At 20.4% G+C, this 12,547-nt stretch overlaps 1 protein-coding gene across 3 annotated transcripts in view; it reads right to left on the minus strand.

The window, feature by feature from the left end:
- The window catches only part of LOC145277784 (uncharacterized), a 139,922-nt gene that overhangs the window by 24,485 nt on the left and 102,890 nt on the right, over window positions 1–12,547 (minus strand). For all 3 annotated transcript variants that reach the window (XM_080129544.1, XM_080129543.1, XM_080129542.1), the window contains exon 6: window positions 283–321. In XM_080129544.1, the coding sequence (XP_079985670.1) occupies window positions 283–321 (39 nt within the window). The remainder of the gene's footprint in view (window positions 1–282; window positions 322–12,547) is intronic.

Here is a 12,547-nt window from a genome sequence, read left to right on the forward strand (position 1 = left end):
TATATATATATATATATATATATATATATATATATATATATATATATATATATATATATATACCAACTATATGTCAGCATGTAACACGGATATTAAACTGATACTGCTGCTGCTGATTTGTATTTTTTCAGTTAAAGAGGAAAAGATTTATCATTTGATTGTTTATTAAACCTTAGCCTCTTTAATTATCAATAACATTTACACATGTCTTCTTAGTAATAATTAAAATTGCAAATCTAAGAAAATAAATAAACAAAAAGACAGAAAGGAAAAAAAAATTACCTGCTGGCAGGTTCTTCTCACTGTTAATTCTTGAATCATCTGAAAAGAAAAAAAATCTTTAAGTGATTTATGATTTTTCTTAAATTTGTAGATTATTTAGATTTTGATTCAATCAGTTAAGGATGAAATTGTTTCTGTTAATTCAGGACAAATGTCTTTATGGCGAACAACAGAAAACGATCGCTATATTTATGGAATAAATTCAATAATTATTTGAAAAAGTTTGTTTGAAAGTTTGTATGGGTAGCGTTTTCACTTTAACTTCAACTGGACTATTAAAGATAAATTTCACAAAATTAAATGAAAATAAGACTTGTTGCCTTAGTCAAAACATCCGTTTCACAGCTCACTCAATGTTTTCCTTTCTTTCTCCTATGTGTTCTGCTTTTGACTTCATAAAGTTCAGATTAACGCAATCCCAACACGAAATGCGATTTCTTTCTTTTATTTACTTAAATTTGTCGAATGCACACCAACTTGATTTAATTGTGAAAAAAATATTGTTACCAAATTGACCAATTACCAAATTAAATACATATGTTAAGAAAAATTATGTTATCAAGTTCAAAAAATTGTGTTTCAACATCTACAAATAAATAGATTGGAATCCAGTTTAGGTTTGGCCAATTTTTATAGTCAGCATTTACCAAAATATACATAAAAGATAGTGTGATGACTAGATTGAGAAGTGATTCCCACGAATGCTAAAAAGTAAATGGCTTGAATAGTTTACCCTCTCTTTCTCCGTTTTGTTGGAATTTGCTTTCTTCGTCACTTCAAAAAGTAAATTTCATAGGAAGGTGTTAACTCAAAGTATTTTCAACCAATGAAAATCATTCCAAATTCCAAAAAGTAACACATATATGGGAAAATAATAAGCCAGTGTAAACCTAGAAACTCTCATAAGACCTAGTCAACAAAATCAGAATTCTCAAACCGGCCATAGTACCAAAGGACCTCAAAAACATTGCTCAACAACCTTCTTGTCTTTGGGGCTGAGGGAGGTAAATCACAAAAGACTCAATGATTCAGATACCAACCTCTTCATTTCATGCACAAACCTTACACACTAGCGACAGTCAGATAAACCGAAAATAATTAATACCCACTTACACACACTAACAAGAAAAGGATAATCGAACGCAAACACATACACAATACCATATTGCCAAATACTCACATATGTATATTACTTATGCACACCTATTCACACTATGAACATATTGACCTACACATTGACCTACTTGTGACTATTTACTGAATTTTCTTGCACTAGGAACATTTTTATGACAGAAAGGAACTTTTATATTCTTATCTCTGGTATAAAAATGTTTTGTTATAAAATTTCATTGATCTCAATTATTGCATTTGTTCTGTTTATGTTTTAGTTAGCACTTGCTAACTGGTGACCCATCTATTCTCAATGTTTCATATATTTCAATTTTATTATGCATGCATGTCTATATATATCGTTAATTTTATTGTGCATGCATGTCTATATATACCGTTTATTTTATTATGCATGCATAATTTTATTATGCATACATGTCTATATATCGTTAATTTTATTATGCATACATATCTACATATATCGTTAACTTTATTATGCATACATGTCTATATATATCGTTAATTTTATCATGCATAAATGTCTATATATATCGTAAATTTTATTGTGCATACATGTCTATATATATCGTTTATTTTATTATGCATGCATAATTTTATTATGCATACATGTCTATATATATCGTTAATTTTATTATGCATACATATCTATATATACCGTTAATTTTATTATGCATACATGTCTATATATATCGTTAATTTTATTATGCACACATGTCTATATATATCGTTAATTTTATCATGCATACATGTCTATATATATCGTTAATTTTATTATGCATAAATGTCTATATATATCGTTTATTTTATTATGCATAAATGTCTATATATATCGTTTATTTTATTATGCATGCATAATTTTATTATGCATACATGTCTATATATCGTTAATTTTATTATGCATACATATCTATATATATCGTTAATTTTATTATGCATACATGTCTATATATATCGTTAATTTTATTATGCATGCATGTCTATATATATAGTTAATTTTATTATGCATACATGTCTATATATATCGTTAATTTTATTGTGCATGCATGTCTATATATATCGTTTATTTTATTATGCATGCATAATTTTATTATGCATACATGTCTATATATCGTTAATTTTATTATGCATACATATCTATATATATCGTTAATTTTATTATGCATTCATGTCTATATATATCGTAAATCTTATTATGCATAAATGTCTATATATATCGTTAATTTTATTATACATACATATCTATATAAATCGTTAATTTTATTATGCATGCATGTCTATATATATCGTAAATTATATTATGCATACATATCTATATATATCGTTTATTTTATTATGCATACGTGTCTATATATATCGTTAATTTTATTATGCATAAATGTCTATATATATCGTTAACTTTATTATGCATACATTTTATATGTATCGTTAATTTTATTATGCATACATGTTTATATATATCGTTAATTTTATTATGCATACATGTCTATATATATCGTTAATTTTATTATGCATACATATCTATATATATCGTTTATTTTATTATGCATAAATGTCTATATATATCGTTACTTTTATTATGCATAAATGTCTATATATATATCGTTAATTTTATTATGCATAAATGTCTATATATATATCGTTAATTTTATTATGCATAAATGTTTATATATAGCGTTTATTTTATTATGCATAAATGTCTATATATATCGTTTATTTTATTAAGCATAAATGTCTATATGTATCGTTAATTTTATTATGCATAAATGTCTATATATATCGTTAATTTTATTATGCATAAATGTCTATATATATCGTTAATTTTATTATGCATAAATGTCTATATATAGCGTTTATTTTATTATGCATACATGTCTATATATATCGTTAATTTTATTATGCATAAATGTCTATATATATCGTTAATTTTATTATGCATACATGTCTGTATATATCGTAAATTTTATTATGCATAAATGTCTATATATATCGTAAACTTTATTACGCATGAATGTCTATATATATCGTTTATTTTATTATGCATAAATGTCTATATATATCGTTTATTCTATTATGCATACATGTCTATATATATCGTTAATTTTATTATGCATAAATGTCTATATATATTGTTTATTTGATCATGCATAAATGTCTATATATATATATATATATATATATCGTTCATTTTAATATGCATACATGTCTATATATATCGTTAATTTTATTATGCATACATGTCTATATATATCGTTAATTTTATTATGCATACATGTCTATATATATCGTTAATTTTATTATGCATACATGTCTATATATATCGTTAATTTTATTATGCATAAATGTCTATATATATCGTTAATTTTATAATGCATACATGTCTATATATATCGTTTATTTTAATATGCATACATGTCTATATATATCGTTAATTTTATTATGCATAAATGTCTATATGTATCGTTAATTTTATTATGCATAAATGTCTATATATATCGTTAATTTTATTATGCATACATGTTTATATGTATCGTTAATTTTATTATGCATAAATGTCTATATATATCGTTTATTTTATTATGCATAAATGTCTATATATATCGTTAATTTTATTATGCATAAATGTCTACATATATCGTTAATTTTATTATGCATAAATGTCTATATATATATCGTTAATTTTATTATGCATAAATGTCTATATATATCGTTAATTTTATTATACATACATGTTTATATGTATCGTTAATTTTATTATTCATAAATGTCTATATATATCGTTAATTTTATCATGCATAAATGTCTATATATATCGTTAATTTTATTATGCATAAATGTCTATATACATCGTTAACTTTATTATGCATACATGTTTATATGTATCGGGGATTTTATTATACATACATATCTATATATATATCGTTTATTTTATTATGCATGTATGTCTATATATGTCGTTAATTTTATTATGCATACATATCTATATATATCCTTTATATTATTATGCATAAATGTCTATATATATCGTTAATTTTATTATGCATAAATGTCTATATATATCGTTAACTTTATTATGCATAAATGTCTATATATATATCGTTAATTTTATTATGCATAAATGTCTATATATATATCGTTTATTTTATTATGCATACATGTCTATATATATCGTTAACTTTATTATGCATAAATGTCTATATATATATCGTTAATTTTACTATGCATACATGTCTATATATATATCGTTTATTTTATTATGCATACATGTCTATATATATCGTTTATTTTATTATGCATAAATGTCTATATATATATCGTTAATTTTACTATGCATACATGTCTATATATATATCGTTTATTTTATTATGCATACATGTCTATATATATATCGTTTATTTTATTATGCATAAATGTCTATATATATATCGTTAATTTTATTATGCATAAATGTCTATATATATATTGTTAATTGTATTATGCATAAATGTTTATATATAGCGTTTATTTTATTATGCATATATGTCTATATATATGTTTTATTTTATTGTGCATAAATGTCTATATGTATCGTTAATTTTATTATGCATAAATGTCTATATATATCGTTAATTTTATTATGCATAAATGCCTATATATATCGTTAATTTTATTATGCATAAATGTCTATATATATCGTTTATTTTATTATGCATAAATGTCTATATATATCGTTTATTTTATTATGCATACATGTCTATATATATCGTTAATTTTATTATGCATACATGTCTATATATATCGTTAATTTTATTATGCATACATGTCTATATATATCGTTAATTTTATTATGCATAAATGTCTATATATATCGTTAATTTTATTATGCATGAATGTCTATATATATCGTTAAGTTTATTATGCATACATATCTATATATATCGTTAATTTTATTATGCATAAATGTCTATATATATCGTTAATTTTATTATGCATAAATGTCTATATGTATCGTTAATTTTATTATGCATAAATGTCTATATATATCGTTAATTTTATTATGCATAAATGCCTATATATATCGTTAATTTTATTATGCATAAATGTCTATATATATCGTTTATTTTATTATGCATAAATGTCTATATATATCGTTTATTTTATTATGCATACATGTCTATATATATCGTTAATTTTATTATGCATACATGTCTATATATATCGTTAATTTTATTATGCATAAATGTCTATATATATTTTTTATTTTATCATGCATAAATGTCTATATATATATATATATATATATATATATATATATATATATATATATATCGTTCATTTTAATATGCATACACGTCTATATATATCGTTAATTTTATTATGCATACATGTCTATATATATCGTTAATTTTATTATGCATACATGTCTATATATATCGTTAATTTTATTATGCATACATGTCTATATATATATCGTTAATTTTATTATGCATACATGTCTATATACATCGGTAATTTTATAATGCATACATGTCTATATATATCGTTTATTTTAATATGCATACATGTCTATATATATCGTTAATTTTATTATGCATAAATGTCTATATGTATCGTTAATTTTATTATGCATAAATGTTTATATATATCGTTAATTTTATTATGCATACATGTTTATATGTATCGTTAATTTTATTATGCATAAATGTCTATATATATCGTTTATTTTATTATGCATACATGTCTATATATATCGTTTATTTTATTATGCATACATGTCTATATATATCGTTAATTTTATTATGCATAAATGTCTATATATAACGTTTATTTTATTATGCATACATGTCTATATATATCGTTAATTTTATTATACATACATATCTATATATATCGTTAATTTTATTATGCATGAATGTCTATATATATCGTTAAGTTTATTATGCATACATATCTATATATATCGTTTATTTTATTATGCATAAATGTCTATATATATCGTTATTTTATTATGCATAAATGTCTATATATATATCGTCAATTTTATCATGCATATATGTCTATATATATATCGTTAATTTTTTTATGCATAAATGTCTATATATATCGTTAATTTTATTATACATACATGTTTATATGTATCGTAAATTTTATTATTCATAAATGTCTATATATATCGTTAATTGTATTATGCATAAATGTCTATATATATCGTTAATTTTATTATGCAAAAATGTCTATATACATCGTTAACTTTATTATGCATACATGTTTATATGTATCGTTTATTTTATTATACATACATATCTATATATATATCGTTTATTTTATTATGCATGGATATCTATATATATCGTTAATTTTATTATGCATACATATCTATATATATCGTTTATATTATTATGCATAAATGTCTATATATATCGTTAATTTTATTATGCATAAATGTCTATATATATCGTTACCTTTATTATGCATAAATGTCTATATATATATCGTTAATTTTATTATGCATAAATGTCTATATATATCGTTAATTTTATTATGCATACATGTCTATATATATATCGTTTATTTTATTATGCATAAATGTCTATATCTTTATCGTTAATTTTATTATGCATAAATGTCTATATATATATCGTTAATTTTATTATGCATAAATGTTTATATATAGCGTTTATTTTATTATGCATAAATGTCTATATATATCGTTTATTTATTATGCATAAATGTCTATATGTATCGTTAATTTTATTATGCATAAATGTCTATATATATCGTTAATTTTATTATGCATAAATGTCTATATATATCGTTAATTTTATTATGCATAAATGTCTATATATATCGTTAATTTTATTATGCATAAATGTCTGTATATATCGTTTATTTTATTATGCATAAATGTCTATATATATCGTTAATTTTATTATGCATAAATGTCTATATATATATATCGTAAACTTTATTATGAATAAATGTCTATATATATCGTTTATTTTATTATGCATAAATGTCTATATATATATCGTTAATTTTATTATGCATACATGTCTATATATATCGTTAATTTTATTATGCATACATGTCTATATATATCGTATATTTTATTATGCATGCATGTCTATATATATCGTTAATTTTATTATGCATACATGTCTATATATATCGTTAATTTTATTATGCATACATGTCTATATACATCGTTAATTTTATTATACATACATGTCTATATATATCGTTTATTTTATTATGCATAAATGTCTATATATATTGTTAATTTTATTATGCATAAATGTCTATATATATATATATATATCGTTCATTTTAATATGCATACATAGCTATATATATCGTTAATTTTATTATGCATACATGTCTATATATATCCTTAATTTTATTATGCATAAATGTTTATATATATCGTTTATTTTATTATGCATACATGTCTCTCTATATATATATATCGCTAATTTTATTATGCATAAATGTCTATATATATCGTTAATTTTATTATGCATACATGTCTATATATATCGTTTATTTTATTATGCATACATGTCTATATATATCGTTAATTTTATTATGCATAAATGTCTATATATATCGTTAATTTTATTACGCATACAGATCTATATATATCGTTAATTTTATTATGCATGCATGTCTATATATATCGTTAATTTTATTATGCATACATGTTTATATGTATCGTTAATTTTATTATGCATAAATGTGTATATATATCGTTAATTTTATTATGCATACATATCTATATATATCGTTTATTTTATTATGCATAAATGTCTATATATATCGTTAATTTTACTATACATAAATGTCTATATATATCGTTAATTTTATTATGCATAAATGTCTATATATATCGTTAATTTTATTATGCATAAATGTCTATATATATCGTTAATTCTATTATGCATAAATGTCTATATATACATATCGTTTATTTTATTATGCATACATGTCTATATATATATATATATATATATATATATATCGTTAATTTTATCATGCATAAATGTCTATATATATCGTTTAGTTTATTATGCATACATGTCTATATCTTTATCGTTAATTTTATTATGCATACATGTCTATATATATCGTTAATTTTATTATGCATAAATGTCTATATATATATCGTTTATTTTATTATGCATACATGTCTATATATATCGTTCATTTTTATATGCATACATGTCTATATATATCGTTCATTTTATTATGCATACATGTCTATATATATCGTTAATTTTATTATGCATACATGTCTATATAAATCGTTAATTTTATTACGCATACATGTCTATATATATCGTTAATTTTATCATGCATAAATATCTATATATATCGTTTATTTTATTATGCATAAATGTCTATATATATCGTTCATTTTAATATGCATTCATGTCTATATATATCGTTAATTTTATCATGCATACATGTCTATATATATCGTTTATTTTATTATGCATAAATGTCTATATATATATCGTTGATTTTATTATGCATACATGTCTTTATATATCGTTAATTTTAGTATGCATAAATGTCTATATATATTGTTAATTTTATTATGCATAAATGTCTATATATATCGTTCATTTTTATATGCATACATGTCTATATATATCGTTCATTTTATTATGCATACATGTCTATATATATATCGTTAATTTTATTATGCATACATGTCTATATATATATCGTTAACTTTATTATGCATACATGTCTATATATATCGTTTATTTTATTATGCATAAATGTCTATATATATATTGTTTATTTTATTATGCATACATGTCTATATATATCGTTAATTTTATTATGCATAAATGTCTATATATATCGTTAATTTTATTATGCATAAATGCCTATATATATATCGTTAATTTTATTATGCATAAATGTTTATATATAGCGTTTATTTTATCATGCATAAATGTTTATATATATCGTTAATTTTATTATGCATAAATGTCTATATATATCGTTAATTTTATCATGCATAAATGTCTATATATATCGTTAACTTTATTATGCATAAATGTCTATATATATCGTTAATTTTATTATGCATAAATGTCTATATATAGCGTTTATTTTATTTTGCATAAATGTCTATATATATCGTTAATTTTATTATGCATAAATGTCTATATATATATCGTAAACTTTATAATGCATAAATGTCTATATATATCGTTTATTTTATTATGCATAAATGTCTATATATAGCGTTTATTTTATCATGCATAAATGTCTATCTATATCGTTAATTTTATCATGCATAAATGTCTATAGATAGCGTTTATTTTATTATGCATAAATGTCTATATATATCGTTAATTTTATTATGCATAAATGTCTATATATAGCGTTTATTTTATTATGCATAAATGTCTATATATATCGTTCATGTTAATATGCATACATGTCTATACATATCGTTAATTTTATTATGCATACATGTCTATATATATATCGTTAATTTTATTATGCATACATGTCTATATAAATCGTTAATTTTATTGTGCATACATATCTATATATATCGTTAATTTTATCATGCATAAATGTCTATATATATTGTTAATTTTATTATGCATAAATGTCTATATATATCGTTCATTTTAATATGCATACATGTCTATATATATCGTTAATTTTTTTATGCATACATGTCTATATATATCGTTTATTTTATCATGCATAAATGTCTATATATATATCGTTAATTTTATTATGCATACATGTCTATATATATCGTTAATTTTATTATGCATAAATGTCTATATATATCGTTAATTCTATTATGCATAAATGTCTATATATATATCGTTTATTTTATTATGCATACATGTCTATATATATATATATCGTTAATTTTATCATGCATAAATGTCTATATATATATCGTAAACTTTATTATGCATAAATGTCTATATATATCGTTTATTTTATTATGCATAAATGTCTATATATATCGTTCATTTTATTATGCATAAATGTCTATATATATCGTTTATTTTATTATGCCTAAATGTCTATATATAGCGTTTATTTTATTATGCATAAATGTCTATCTATATCGTTAATTTTATCATGCATAAATGTCTATATATAGCGTTTATTTTATTATGCATAAATGTCTATATATATCGTTCATTTTAATATGCATACATAGCTATATATATCGTTAATTTTATTATGCATACATGTCTATATATATCGTTAATTTTATTATGCATAAATGTCTATATATATCGTTTATTTTATTATGCTTAAATGTCTATATATATATATATTTATATCGTTAATTTTATTATGCATAAATGTCTATATATATCGTTAATTTTATTATGCATACATATCTATATATATCGTTTATTTTATTATGCATACATGTCTATATACATCGTTAATTTTATTATGCATAAATGCCTATATAGATCGTTAATTTTATTACGCATACATATCTATATACATCGTTAATTTTATTATGCATGCATGTCTATATATATCGTTAATTTTATTATGCATACATATCTATATATATCGTTAATTTTATTATGCATACATGTCTATATATATCGTTAATTTTATTATGCATACATGTTTATATATATCGTTAATTTTATTATGCATAAATGTTTATATATATCGTTAATATTATTATGCATACATATCTATATATATCGTTTATTTTATTATGCATAAATGTCTATATATATCGTTAATTTTATTATGCATAAATGTCTATATATCGTTACTTTTATTAAGCATACATGTCTATATATATCGTTAATTTTTTTATGCATAAATGTCTATATATATCGTTAATTCTATTATGCATAAATGTCTATATATATATATCGTTTATTTTATTATGCATACATGTCTATATATATATATATATATCGTTAATTTTATCATGCAATAATGTCTATATATATATCGTAAACTGTATTCTGCATAAATGTCTATATATATCGTTTATTTTATTATGCATAAATGTCTATATATATATCGTTAATTTTATTATGCATACTTGTCTATATATATATCATTAATTTTATTATGCATAAATGTCTATATATATTGTTAATTTTATTATGCATAAATGTCTATATATATATCGCACATTTTAATATGCATACATGTCTATATATATCGTTTATTTTATTATGCATAAATGTCTATATATATATCGTTAATTTTATTATGCATACATGTCTATATATATCGTTAATTTTATTATGCATAAATGTCTATATATATCGTTAATTTTATTATGCATAAATGTCTATATATATATCGTTAATTTTATTATGCATAAATGTGTATATATAGCGTTTATTTTATTATGCATAAAGGTTTATATATATCGTTTATGTTATCATGCATAAATGTCTATATGTATCATTAATTTTATTATGCATAAATGTCTATATATATCATTAACTGTATTATGCATAAATGTCTATATATATCGTTAATTTTATTATGCATAAATGTCTATATATAGCGTTTATTTTATTATGCATAAATGTCTATATATATCGTTAATTTTATTATACATTAATGTCTATATATATATCGTAAACTTTATTATGCATAAATGTCTATATATATCGTTCATTTTATTATGCATAAATGTCTATATATAGCGTTTATTTTATTATGCATAAATGTCTATATATATCGTTAATTTTATTATGCATAAATGTCTATATATATCGTTTATTTTATTATGCATAAATGTCTATATATATCGTTCATTTTAATATGCATACATGTCTATATATATCGTTCATTTTATTATGTATACATGTCTATATATATCGTTAATTTTATTATGCATACATGTCTATATAAATCGTTTATTTTATTATGCATACATATCTATATATATCGTTAATTTTATCATGCATAAATGTCTATATATATTGTTAATTTTATTATGCATAAATGTCTATATATATCGTTCATTTTAATATGCATACATGTCTATATATATCGTAATTTTATTATGCATACATGTCTATATATATCGTTTATTTTATTATGCATAAATGTCTATATATATATCGTTAATTTTATTATGCATAAATGTCTATATATATCGTTAATTCTA

The sequence above is a fragment of the Euprymna scolopes genome, chromosome 6, assembly GCF_053919585.1.
Source record: "Euprymna scolopes isolate OS-2025 chromosome 6, ASM5391958v1, whole genome shotgun sequence".
In the NCBI taxonomy this organism is placed as follows: domain Eukaryota; kingdom Metazoa; phylum Mollusca; class Cephalopoda; order Sepiida; family Sepiolidae; genus Euprymna; species Euprymna scolopes.